Source organism: Pan paniscus, chromosome 6 (genome assembly GCF_029289425.2).
Source record: "Pan paniscus chromosome 6, NHGRI_mPanPan1-v2.0_pri, whole genome shotgun sequence".
Lineage (NCBI taxonomy): Eukaryota > Metazoa > Chordata > Mammalia > Primates > Hominidae > Pan > Pan paniscus.
This window is the reverse complement of record NC_073255.2, coordinates 174,302,645-174,317,011: the sequence shown is the minus strand read 5'-3', so window position 1 is coordinate 174,317,011 and position 14,367 is coordinate 174,302,645. Positions and strand designations below refer to the sequence as shown.

Below are 14,367 nucleotides of genomic sequence, written 5' to 3'. Positions count from 1 at the left end.
ACTGTCAAAGTGCACAAATTTACACTCTGAAACAATTGATTTCATGGCACCCTTGCCAGCATTGAACATTATTTTTTAATCTTATTTTAAAAGAAGTGAATATTCTAATTTGCATTTATTTACTAAGCTTTCTCCCTGTATTCACTCACAATTTGTATCTAGGGTAATTCTCCTGTTTCAAGACAGAATGAATTAGATATGACATGAACCAACTACAACAGCATAAATGAGATGGTTTCTCTGAGTATTTTCCATTGCTCAGATCTGATTATTGATTTGGTGAGCCTTGCTGAGACCAAGGTTGAGCTTCTCAATGCACGTTCTCTCCAAGAGGTAGGAGAGTATCATGAGGAGAAGGCATCATTATGTCCACCTGGGACAACCAGCTTCCTTCTGTCCTGTGGCCTCAGTCTTTTCTTTTCTTTTCTTTTTTCAGAAACTTGTGCAAAATTTAAGATCAGTTTTCTTTTTGTTTTTTCTTCTATCCCTCCCCCATCCCCCCACCCCCAGAAAGGCCCCAGTGTGCGATGTTCCCCGCCCTTTGTCTATGTGTTCTCAATGTTCAGCTCCCACCTATGAGTGAGAACATGCGGTATTTGGTTTTCTGTCCTTGTGATAGTTTGCTTAGAATGATGGGATACCAGTCTTTTATCAGATACATGTTTTGCAAAGATTTTCACCCAGTCTGTGGCTAATTTTTCATTTTCTTAACACTCTCTTTTCACAGAGTGGAAGTTTTCATTTTAATGAAGTGTGACTTAACCATTTTTTTCTTTCATGGATCATGCTTTTGGTGTTGTATCTAAAATGTCATTGCCATACCAAGCTTATCTAGCTTTTCTCCTATGTTATTTTCTAGGCAATGGGTTTTTTTTAAAAGGCTATTGGTTTCTTAATACTATGTATAGGTTGATTAAATGATACCAAGTACTTGCATAAACTCTATTGATTATGTTAGTAAATCTAAAATTGATGCTTAAGGAAATGTCAAGTTTTTAAAATGTGTATATACATAGTGTTAATAAGCTTATTCTAAGATGACTATCTATATTTTGATGGTTTACCATATTGTTCAATACGTTTCCTATTTTCTGACTTTTTAATTCTGTGATTATATTTATTGTTCTTTTCAGAAGGTGATAACCTTTTTTAAAAAGCCTCCACAATTCATATATATATATTTAAAACTTAAAGCCCAGTCTTTGCAAACACAGTGGTTTCTGAGAAGCTTTTCTCTAAGATATCACACCTTCTTATAATGATCCTATTGAAGATAGTTTGTTTGTGCTTTGAATAGGTCAATGGCTTCATATGGCTGCAATTCTATTTTAACAGTAATTGCACTGTAACAGCAATGTCACATAATTAAATCTTTTTTAAAAAATGCTGAGCTCTCAGCTCTTTATTTCCACAATGACATCTTGCTGAACACATCATGGTACCTTGCAGAGAATGAATTAACTGCTGTGAGTATTCTCCCTTTTTATAAATCCCATTATCACTTTCACTTGGACTTAGTGTGAAAGGTGGCTCTTTCTGCTTTGGCTCTTAGGGCCTTGGCCTGTGTCATCAAGCAGGCAGCTGTGATTCCCCTCATCTCCTTGTAGGTTTGGTTGATTCTTTTATTTACATGCTTTAGTTTAGACTCTAGAGACTTTGGCACAACACATTATCTGCTATAAAATGTTCTCACATATAGTCTGCTGAAATTGGTTTGGGAATTTATGAAAGGGCAGTACATGTTGATAATAGAATTAAGGGTAAAAATGATGAATTAAATGAGGCTTAGAGGAGTGAATATAGGATGTTTTTTATAGGTAGGACTTAATCTTCACAGTAACCCAGTGGGGTAGATAATATGATCTTTCTCAGTACATTGGGCCTTTACATACTATATTGTAAAAGAACCAAGGGGAAGCTAAGCTCATTGAGCAATAAAAATAATCAAAAGTATCTGGAATTGTAATTTTCCTGAATGTAGTTATTGACCAAGGATAATTAAACATTAAAATGAATGGTATGAGAATATGTACTATAGCAAAACTACCAAATTGATAATATCACAAGCTAGCCAGACTGAAAACTAATACTGTTAAGTAAACACGACATCAAAAAACCTTGGGAAACACCTTTGAATAGCTTGTGCCTCTGATGTCATGAACTTTTCACACCTCAAGTGAGAACGTGGGTTTTGTTTTATGTTTGGTTTGTGTTAACTGTCATTGAGGTCTTCAGTTCAGTATTGGAAATTCTGTTGTAAGGATTTTAATAGCAAAACAAGTCACAGTGATTTTCTGTAATAATCTTGATTAAATTCTAGGTACTCTTGTTATCTCTATTGTCCCAATAATAATTAGCATCTGCTCACAATTGTATAGTTGCATTTCTTTGTAAAGTAAGCAATACTTACTTTAATTCTGTGACCCCTAAATTACAGACAAGGTTATATAGCAAGGCTGTCAGCAGTTTTGATAAGCTTGAGTCATGGTCTATAAGTTCACCTGAATCTGGCCTATCGGAAAAGGAGAGGAATGGGGAGCCTTTAAAAATGACCACATTTCTGCCAAGTATGTTCATGAGAATGTGTCTGACTTCACTGGTAGTTTCTGAGTCTGATGGTTCTGGTCCTTTGTCCAGGCCTGGAGATGTTTCCTCCCTGTTCACAGCCTTTCCCTAGTGCTTGTGAAGCTCTACATATGGGACTCATGAGTCCATCCTCAGCTGCTGGTCAGCCTGTCACTGGTTTCTGCCTTCACTTCTCTGAGCTCAGTGTTGAAAGCTAGTAGAAACTCCATCCTTCTGTGCAGCCCAAGTTCAATGGAAAGTAGGAATAGCTCAGAACAGGGGCTCTTGAGTAAGAGAAACCTAGGATGAAAGCTGTTGTTCCGTTTTAATGGTTGTAATATTTAGGGCATGTTATCTATCTGAGACTCATTTTCCTCATTTAAAAAATAGAAATAATGATATCCATCTCTCAGGATTGTGGCAAAGATTAAATAACACAGTAAAACTGGGATATTATTTATGTGAACGTAGGTTATTTTTTCTCCTTCCTCCTTGCCCTCCCTTACCCTTTCTCCTCCTCTCCTTCCTTGTTCTTCTTCCTCCTCCTCCATCCTTCTCTCTTTTTCCTCCATTTTCTCTTCCTTCTCCTCCTTTTTCATATCATGTAATCAGTATTATCATTTTCATGTTCATCCATATTTATTCCACCCCTCCCTAAATTTATCATATGACACAATGCTATGCAACATGACACAGAATTATGTATCTTTAATATCACATGGATTTGATCATACTCCCAGATCACAGGCAATGGAAGTCTGTTCTGGCTTATCTGGGTTTTCCAGAAGTGTGGAGTATGATTCACTCATGTAAGAAAATAAATTACTTCAGCTACTCCGATCCTTCTCTCAATGCTACTTCCTTAAACCCCCAGGCTTAGGCCCTGTATTAGTCCGTTTTCACACTGCTGATAAAGACATACCTGAGACTGGGGAATTTACAAAGGAAAGAGGTTTAATGGAGAACCAACAGTTCCACATGGCTGGAAAGCCTCACAATTATGGGGGAAGGCAAGGGAGAGCAAGTCACATCTTACGTGAATGGCGACAGGCTAAGAGAGGGCTTGTGCAGGCAAACTCCCATTTTTAAAACCATCAGATCTTGTGAGACCCATTCACTATCATGAGAACCGCATGGGAAAGACCTGCCCCCATGATTCATTCATCTCCCACCAGGTCCCTCCCACAACATGTGGGAATTATGGGAGCTACAAGATGAGATTTGGGTGGGGACACAGAGCCAAACCATATCAGGCTCCAAGCAGCTGTGCCCAGGAAAAGTGATCCTAGCTCAATTCAGCATCTGGGAGCTCATGTAGTTGGCATGTGTGTTAACCTCAGAGTTCCATCTGTTGTGAATTTTCATTGGCCTCTATGCAATTCAGCACAAAGATGCTGTGCTAAAGGTTGTGCCAGAATAAAATTTGCTTTAGACATCCCTGGGTAGGGCAGTTTAACCTCAGAGTTGGTCTACAAGGGTCTTTTGGCTTTCTTCAACAAATAATTCACTTGAGGAAATTATTTGACTGTCTTTTGCATCATACCAACTGCATCAAGTTTTCTTAAAACTCTACACTGTTGATGGGAATGTAAATTAGTACGGCCACCATGGACAACATAATGGAGCCTCCTCAAAAAAACTAAAAATAGATTAACCATATGATCCAGCAGTCCCACTGCTGGGTATGTGTAGGTACAAAAGAAAGGAACAGTATATGGAAGAGATATTTGAATGCCTGAGTTTATTATAGCAGTATTCATAATAGTCAAGATGCAGAAGCAACCTAAGTGTCTATCAGTGGATGAATGGATAAAGACAATGTGGTATATATACACAATAGATTATTGTTATGCCATAAAAAGAATAAAATTCTGTCATTTGCAGCAACATGGATGGAACTGGAGGACAGTATGTTAAGTGAAATAATCCAGACACAGAAAGACAAATAGGGCATATTCTTTCTCATATCTAGGGGCTAAAAAAGTCAGTCTCCTGAAGGTAGAGAGTAGAATAGTGATTACCAGAGACTTGGAAGCGTAGGGGTAAGGGGAAGTGAAGAGAGTTTGGTCAATGGGTGTGCAAATACAGATAGATAGAATAAATAACCTTTATGGTTCTATAGCACAGGTGATAGTAGTTAATAATAATTTATTGTATATTTCAAAATACTAGGAAGAGAAGATTGAGACTGCTTCTAACATAAAGAAGTGATAAATGCTTGAGGTGATAGATTGCTTAATTGCCCTGGTTTGATCATTATACATTGTATACACGTATCAAAATATCTCATGTACCCCATAAACGTGTAAAATTATTATGTATCAATAAAAAATTAACTTAAGAAACAACTCTAGGCACCTTTCATTGTAACCTTTAACAACATTGGTTTATAAAGCTTTGGGCAATTCAGTCTCATATATAGGGTCCCTGAGCTTGATTTATTATCTGGCTGTTTACAATTTGTGGTGAAATCTATGTTTTATAAATTATATTTTGTTATGTTTTATCTTGGTGTATATAGACTTTAAAAGTTTTTTATGAATATAAGAGTATAATTGTGGATTGGTTGCTAGAAGATTTTGAATTTGCTGAGGTTGAATAGTTTTCATTTATGCATTATTTGGCATAAATTTGCATAATAAGTTCAAGTAGTCTAACTTCAAGTGTAGAAGACAAAATTAATTAGTATGACCTGTGGGCATTTTACTTCAAACATAAAATCCAGAGCATGCACATGTAAAATGTATAATGGATTTCTCAACCAATTAATTTAATCACATTCTGGATTATGAGACATTTAAACCAACAGGAAATAGGGAAAGAGGGTTAATGGAGGTCAGGGTGAAGCCATAGAAGGGTGCTAGGGCAGGACTTATATTTTGGCTGGAAAGGGGTAATTTGTAGTATAATTTTCTCAGGGCTTAATATCACCAGTAAATTCCACAGTGTAGTTCCTATTACCTGAATTTGTCAAAGCTTCCTCGTTGTTTTAGTTTGCTCTGGCTGCCGTAACAAAATACTATACACTGGGTGGCTTAAATAACAGACATTTATTTCTAAAAGATCTGGAGGCAGGAAGTCCAAGCTCAGGATGCTGGCATGGTTGGGTCTGCTGTGGGCTCTCTTTCTTGCTTACAGACGGCTGCCTTCTTGCTATGTCCTCAAATTTGTGTGTATTAGTCCAGGTTCTCTAGAGAAATAGAACCAACTGGATATGTAGATATGTAACAGGACATCTATTATGGGAATTGGCTCATGCAATTATAGTGGCCAAGAAGTCCCACAGGATACCATCTGAAAGTTGGAGGACCAGGAAAGCCAGTGGTGTAAATCAGTGCAAGCCCAAAGACCTGAGAACCAGGGGAGCTGGTGGTATATCTTCCAGTCTGAGAGCCTGATAACTGGAGTGCAGGAGTGGGTATCGCTGGTGTAAGTCCTGGAAAGAGAACCAGGAGCCATGATGTCAGAGGGCAGGAGAAGATGGATGTCCAAACTCAAGAAGAAAGAATTCACTTTTATTCCACCTTTTTGTTCTATCCAGGCCCCAAGCAGATTGGATGACACGATGACACTTGCCCACATTGACAAGGGTGGGTCTTCTTTACTCACTCCACTGATACAAATGCTAATCTCTTCTGGAAACACTCTCACAGACACAGCCAGAAATTGTGTTTTACCAGATATCTGAGTGTCCCTTAGCCAAGTCAAGTTGACACATAAAATTAATCATCACAGTGCGTATATACAATACAGAGGTTTAAATATTAGTAGTAAAATAGGCACCGGTGTACCTGCCACTTAGACTAAGAAATACAACAAGTACCACCCCTCACTGTTCTACTGGGATAACTACTTTACTCGTTGTATTTGCCATTCTCTTGATAGGTATATATTTACCACCAACGTATGCATCCCTAAACCAGATATTGAGTGGTTTTGAAAAACTAAGTAGCAGATCTAAATCCCCCTGTGTAAAGAAAAGGTGACGCTTTCACTTTTAGCTTAAGTTTCCCAAGAAAGCTGAAAAGAGTCTCTAGTTCATTGTTGAGCTTCAGTTTTTCTGAGAGTGCACACGGACTCATTCTAAGAGAACTTAGTGGGCAAGGTAATGACTGACTCCTGGGCAGTCCTTGGCAGGTGTTAAGTTGAGTTCTAGCTATCAAATGAATATATTATCACAGGGAATAGGCTTCTTTGAATTTTTCTGCTTCACTATGATCCAACTCTTGCTGTCAGGAATAGGTTCAGGCAGAGCATGTCAGGGGGTAATATAGTGTCAATATATTTTATATAACACTCATTCTTATTGCAAATTCAACTTTATTGGGGCAGATAACCCAGTAGCTTCTTGACAGATCATGGGTCCTTCATTCAACTCTTGCACTTGTTTGATTGTTTGGGTTATCTGTAAAAGTCTTAGAACTTTGAAGGTCTTGTTTCATTGTCTTCCTTACTGTATGGTTGCCTTTGAGAAGTTCAAAAACATTCCAAATTTTAATCCTTTGTATATAATCTGGTTTTTCCTTTCTATAAACTTGTAGATTCTTCCCTTTGTCCCCAGTACTCTTCAATTTCAAAACAAGATGATGTTATATTGTTCTGTAGTTATTGTGCTTGGCATTTGGTGAATCATTTCAGTTTGGAAACTAATGTTTTAGGAAATATTCTTCATTTTGTTTTTTATATTTATTCTCTATTTTCTTTTGTTTTTTGAGACTCCTGTTATGGGGATGTTTTTTGAAACTCCTCTTATTAGGGCCTCCTGGACTAGGTTTCTAATTTTTTAGATTTTCTCTCCTACTTTCTATCTCTTTTTATTTTTGCTCTACTTTTTTAGAGATTTTCTCAACTTTATCTTTTAACTTTTCTAATGAGGTCTCTATTTATTTTATCCAATTTTTATTTTCAAAGGGTTTTGTACTCTTTTATTCTCTGAATGAGGTTCCTCTTTGTTTTCCTTCATATTCTTTGTATCATTTAATATTATAATTTTTCCATTTCATGGAAATTTCCATTCCATTTTCTCTCAACTCCCTGAGGATATTAAAGATATCATGTTTAAAGTGTTTTTCTCTGCTCAAGTTCATTTTCTATTTAAAAAAAAAACCTTTTAGATTCAGGGGTATATGTGCAGGTTTATTATACAGGTAAATTTTGTGTCACAGGTGTTTAGTGTGCAGATTATTTCACCACCTAAGTAGTAAGCATAGTACCAGATAGGCAGTTTTTTGATTCTCACGTTCCTCCTCTCTACCATGACGGAGGCCCTGGTGTCTAGTGTTCCCTTCTTTGTGTCCATGGGTACACAAAGGTGGGGAATATTTGTGTCCTACTTATAAGTGAGAATATGTGATACTTATTAAATCGATTTCTGTTCCTGAATTAGTTCGCTGAGGGTAATGGCCTCCAGCTCCATCCATGTTGCTGCAAAGGACATGATCGCATTTTTTTTTAATGGCTATGTAGTATTGCATGGTGTATATGTCCCACATTTTCTTTATCCTCTCTACCCTTGATGGGCATTTAGATTGATTCCATGTCTTTGCTATTGTGACTAGTGCTGCAGTGAACATACACGTGCATGTGTCTTTATGTTAGAGTGATTTGTGTTCCTTTAGGTATATACCCAATAGTGAGATTGCTGGGTCAAGTGCTAATTCTGTTTGAGTTCTTAGAGTAATTGCCAAACTGCTTTCCACAATGGCTGCAATAATTTACATTCCCATTAGCAGTGTATAAGCACTCCGTTTTCTCCACAACCTCATCAGCATCTGTCATGTTTTGACTTTTTAATAATAGCAATTTGACTGGTGTGAGATGGCATCTCATTGTGGTTTTGACTTGCATTTCTCTAATGATCAGTGATGTTGAACTTTTTTTTCTATGATTGATTGCCGGATATATGTCTTCTTTTGAAATATGTCTGTTCATGTCTTTTGCCCACTTTTTTTTTTTGTAAATTTGTTTAAGTTCTTTATAGGTGCTGGATATTACACCTTTGTCAGATGCATTATTTGCAAATATTTTCTTCCATTCTATAGGTTGTCTGTTTATTCTGTTGATAGTTTCTCTTGCTGTGCAGAAGCTCTTCAGTTTAATTAGGTCTTATTTGTCAGTTTTTGTTGTTTTTGTTGTTGTTGCAATGGCATTTGGTATCTTTGTCATGAAAACTTTGCCAAGTCTTATGTCCAGAATGATATTTCCTAGGTTATCATTCAGGGTTTTTATAGGTCTAGGTGTTAAATTTAAGTCTTTAATCCATATTGAGATGATTTTTGTATATAGTATAAGGGAGGGGTCAGTTTCAGTCTCTGCATATGACTAGTCGGTTATTCCAGCACCATTTATTGAATAGGGAGTCCTCTTCCCATTACTTGTTTTTATCGACTTTGTTGAAGATCAGATGGTTGTAGGTGTGTGGCACTATTTCTGCACTCTCTATTCTGTTTGATTTGTCTGTGTGTCTGTTTTTGTACCAGTATCATGTTGTTTTGGTTACTGTAGCCTTGTAGTATAGTTTTGAGTATTGTGATGCCTCCAGCTTTTTTTTTATTATTATTATTATTTCCTTGGCTATTTGGGATTTTTTTGGTTCATATGATTTTTAAAATAGTTTGTTCTAATTCTGTGAAGAATATCATTGGTAGTTTGATAGAAACAGCATTGAGTCTGTAAATTGCTTTGGGAGGTATGGCCATTTTGGTGATATTGATTCTTCCTATCCATGAGCATGGAATGTTTTTCTATTTGTTTGTGTCATCTCTAATTTGTTTGAGCAGTGTTTTGTAATTGTCATTATAGAGATCTTTCATCTCCCTGGTTAGCTGTATTCCTAGGTATTTTATTTTGTTTGTGGCTATTGTGAATAGGATTGTGTTTTTTATTTTGTTCTCTGTTTGGATGTTGTTGGTGTATAGGAATGCTACTGATTTTTTGTACATTTATTTTGTATCCTGAAACTTTACTGAAGTTGTTTATCAGAAAAAGGGGATTTTGGGCAGAGACTCTAGGGTTTTTTATGTATAGAATCTTATTGTCTGCAAACAGATAGTTTGATTTCCTCTCTTCCTATTTGGGTGCCTTTTATTTCTTTCTCTTGCCTGATTGCTGTGGCTACAACTTCCAGTACTATGTTGAATAGAAGTGGTGAGAGTGAGCATCTTTGTCTTGTTCTGATTTTTAAGGGGAATGCTTCCAGATTTTACCCATTCAGTATGATGTTGGCTATGGGTTTATCATAGATGACTCTTATTATTTTGAAGCATGTTCCTTCAGTGCTTAGTTTGTTGAGGGTTTTTAACATGAAGGGATGTTGAATTTTGTCAAAAGCCCTTTCTACATCTGTTGAGATGATCATGTAGTTTTTGTCTTTAGTTCTATTTATATGATGTATCACATTTATTGATTCGTGTATGTTGAACCACCTTGCATCGCAGGGATAAAGCCCACTTGACCATGGTAGATTAGCTTTCTGATGTGTTGCTGGATTTGGTTTGCTAGTATTTTGCTGAGGATTTTTGCATTTATGTTAAAGAAGGATTTTTTTTTTTTTTTTGTCTCTGCCAGGTTTTGGTATCAGGATGGTGCTGGCCTCACCGAGTGAGTTAGGAATGAGCCTCTCCTCCTCAGAGTTTTCTTTCTTTTTTTTTTTGTTGAATAGTTTCAGTAGGAATCATACCAGCTCTTCCTTATACATCTGCTAGAATTTGGCTGTGAATTTGTCTAGCCCTGGGCTTTTTCTGGTTGGTAGGCTTTTTATTACTGATTCTGTTTTGGAACTCATTATTGGACTATTCAAGGACTTAATTTCTTCCCGGTTCAATCTTGGGAGGATGTGTATTTCCAGAAATTTACCAACTTTTTCCTGTTTTTCTAGCTTGTGTGCAGAGAGTTATTCATAGTAGTCTTTAAGGGTGTTTTATATTTCTGTGGGGTCAGAAGTGTCACTTCTGCTTGTGTTTATTTGGATCTTCTCTCTGTTTTTCTACCATTATGTAATGTTGTTCTTTGTCTTTTTTGATCTGTGATGGTTTAAAGTCTATTTTGTCTGAAATTATGGTAGCAACCCCTGCTTTTTTCTGTTTTCTATCTGCTTGGTAGATGTTTTGTGTGTCATCGCATGTGACCTGGGTCTCTTGAAGACAGCATACCATTGGGTCTTGTGTCATTATCTAACTTGCCATTCTGTGCCTTTGAAATGGGGCATTTAACACATTTACATTCAAAGTTAGCATTAATATGTGCGGATTTGATCCTGTCATTGTGTTGTTAGCTCATTACTGTGCAGATTTGTTTGTGTGATTGCTTTATAGTATCACTGGTCTGTGTATTTAGGCGTGTTTTTGTAGTGGCCGGTAATGACCTTTCCTTTCCATATTTAGCACTCCCTTCAGGACCTCTTATAAGGCAGGCCTGGTGGTAATGAATTCTCTTAGCATTTGCTTCTCTGAAAAGGATCTTATTTCTCCTTTGCTTTTGAAGTGTAGTTTGGCTAAATATAGAATTCTTGGTTTGAAATTCTTTTCTTTAAGAATGCTGAATATAGGCCCCTAATCTCTTCTGTCTTGTAGGGTTTCTGTTCTAAGGTCAGCTGTTAGCCTGATGGGGTTTCCTTTGTAGGTGACCTGCCCCTTCTTTCTAGCTTCCTTAAACTTTCTTCCTTTCATTTTTTCCTTGGAGAATCTGATGACTGTGTGTCTTGGTGATAATCTTCTTGTGTAATATTTCACAGGGTTTCTCTTCATTTCCTGAATTTGAACGTTGGCCTCTCTACCAAGGTTGGGGAAATTTTCATGGATGGTATCCTGAAATGTGTTTTCCAAGTTGCTTGCTTTCTCTTTTTCTCTTTCAGGGATGCTGATAAGTCATAGACTTGGTCTCTTTAAATAATCCCATATTTCTCAGACATTTTGTTCATTCTGCTTCATTTTTTTTTTTTGCTTCATATTTGTCTGAGTTATTCTGGAGGACTGGTCTTCATGCTCTGAGATTCTTCAGCTGGTCAATTCTGCTGTTAATAACTTGCAGTTGTATTCTGAAATTCTTGAGTTTTTCAGCTCTAGCATCTCAATTTAGTTATTTCTTAAAATGGTCATTTCATCTTTCATCTGCTGTATCATTTTATTGTATTCTTTAGAATTTTTGGATTGGGTGTTAACTTTCTCCTGAATCTTGATGATCTTCATTCCTGTCCATATTCTGATTCTATTTCTGTCATTTCAGCTATTTCAGACTGGTTAAGAACCATTGCTGGGGAACTAGTGCAGTCATTTGGAGGTAAGAAGACTCTCTGGCTTTTTGAGTTGCCAGAGTTCTTGCGCTGGTTCTTTTTCATCTTTGTGGGCTGATTTTCCTTCAGTCTTTGAAGTTGCTATCTTTTAGATGTTTTTTGGTTTTTGTTTGCTTTCATTTTCTTTGGTGTTGTTGGGTGTTTGATTATGGTATAAGGTGGGTTTGGTCAACTGGCTTCATTTCTGGAATATTTTAGGGGGCCAATGCTCAGCTCAACACTCCTGAGCTGTGTGCTTTAACTCTGGTGGGCTCATTTTGGGCCCCCTGCTTTCATCTCTGGCTCCTCAGGGTTAGGAACCTGTTGCCTTGATGGGCAGTGACAGCCAAAGAGCTTCACTGGGTGGTGGAAGTAAGATCTGTGCTCATTTGTACATGCCAGAAGCAACAGCAGTGTGATGACGTGCATGCTCATCAGCTGGAGTGGGGCACTGGTGGGCCAGGGGCTTCCAGCCTCCATACAGGCATTTGCAAGTGGCAGTAATAGTGGGTACGGTGGGGCACTGGCGGGTGTGGGGCTGGTGGTCTCCATGTGTGCATTCACACTGGAGGCAATGGCAACATAGGGCAGGGAGTGGGGCTACTGATCTTCATTTGAGTACTGGTGCTAACAGTGGTGGTACAGCTGGGTGAATGGGGGCAGGTTGCGCTCATGCTGGCAGCAGTGGCACAGTGGGTCATAGATACGTCCCAGCAGGGAAGGGTAGGCAAGGTCTGCTGGCACACACACACTGGCAAAATGGTATGGGGGTGGCCTTGGATGAGTGCATGCCAGCAAAGTGGTACAAAGGATGCTGCAGTGGTGGGAGGGTGTGGGTGGGCTGATGTGCCTTGGCAGAGGCCACTGGGCTGGAGCTATTTGATTGTCAGGCACAGTCAGCCAGCGCAGGAGCTTTATGCATGTCCCTGGGAGACACCCCAGTTAGGCATCTGCGGCTGCACTGCAAGCAGGAGATGCCAGCATACAGGGGTCACTCAGGTCAGACTGGCCCTGCTCTGTTCAGGTCTGACAGTTTGCCTAAGGCTAAAGTTTCCTAGGGGAGCATGGGACGCCTTGGGGATGGGTATCCCTGGTCATGCTTCACTGTGGACATTGCTGCACCAAACCCTCTGGGCTCCACACTGGCTGGAGCCCTGCCCTTACCACCTCTCTAAGCAACTATCCCTTCCAGCTTAAGTTTCTGTGGGGGTCTTGTGGTCTCCTCCTGCCAGGATTCTATAAGTCCATGGTGAGAGTATGTCATTCCTTCCCTGCTCAACTCACCACTACCCCAGGGGTTACTGAGGGCCAGGAACTGATGTATGGTAGCCCCTGCAGGGTTTCCAGCTTCCTCCCCCTTAAACTTAGCATCTGTGTCCTTTCTCTAGCCATTCTCAATACCTTCCTTCTGAAGATCTGCTTAGAGTGTGCCAGTCTTCCTGATGTCCTGGTCTCTCGATGGCAGATGTTCCTTCTGGCTGTGTCTGTTCAGCTATCTTGCCTGGAGGATCCTGTTTATTTTGATCTTTGGCTTCTGCATTAGAAAAATTTCTCAATTTTCTGATCACTTTTGCCTTTCTCTTCATTATTAAAAGTGGGAAACATAAAAGCTGCCTGGAAGTTCTGAGCTCATGCATAAAGCTTATTGACTTCAAGCTTTGATGTGGGGGAACTGAGTGAACTGTTTCTTGGGAATGATGAATCAGTGCTGTCTTTAGACCTATGGAAGAGGTGCTTCAGCTTTCGATGTCCTAGATATGTCCCATTTCTGGCTTTGCCCTGCTTCATGGGATGATTTGTCTAAAGTGCTAAGGAAAAGGGCTCGTCTAGGGATTTCTCTACCCTTTTCTAGACTGTGCTTTGGATTCTTAGAATTCCTGCCCCAACAGCTCCAGACCTGCTTTTAGGATCTGCGTAGGCCTCTTCTTCTGGTCTAGTCTCACAGGAGTCATGTAGAGTGGGCATAGGACTAAGGAAGGCCCTTTGGGGCAGCAGTTTGCATGGGCTTTGGAGAAAGTTTGGGGGTGTGGTCTGTAGTATCTGTATACATAAGCACAAGGTCTTTCATGTTTTGAACATCCATGGAGTGGAAAGAGAAGGAGGTCTGACTATGGACCACAAGCACTATGTTTTGTTCTAATACTCCTTGGAGTACAAGAATTATGAGTTTCAGCATCTCATTTAGGTAACTACAAAGGAATATTTATCAGAATAGGAAGATAGAACATATTTCATTTAACAGTTTTGGGAATTAACATTAAACTTATAAATATCTAGAAATATGGAATGCAGGTCTTTATGTTCTTGCCTTGAGCCTTATAAATGTTGGTAGTGGGCCTGTTCTTATGTTAATATATTTCCTCATGGTTTTGTCAGATTCCATCGAGATGAGTTTTCCAATGTTTTTCCTAGAAAGTAAGGTTCTGGCTGCCAGCTTTTGGGGAATTCAGTGTGGGAAGAAAGCTGGGGATCACTGCAGTCTTCAGATGATCAATTAATCTTCATTTTCTGTAAGGTAACTGCACCTTTCCACA

The 14,367-nt window shown here is 38.7% G+C and overlaps 1 protein-coding gene across 6 annotated transcripts in view; it reads left to right on the top strand.

The window, feature by feature from the left end:
• The window catches only part of DGKI (diacylglycerol kinase iota), a 479,960-nt gene that overhangs the window by 352,472 nt on the left and 113,121 nt on the right, over window positions 1–14,367 (top strand). For 4 of the 6 annotated variants that reach the window (XM_034965048.3, XM_034965050.3, XM_034965052.3 and 1 more), the window contains one exon: window positions 11,788–11,841. The exons of the other annotated variants lie outside the window; for them this stretch is intronic. In XM_034965048.3, coding sequence (XP_034820939.1) covers window positions 11,788–11,841 — 54 coding nt within the window. The remainder of the gene's footprint in view (window positions 1–11,787; window positions 11,842–14,367) is intronic. 6 annotated transcript variants of the gene reach the window in all.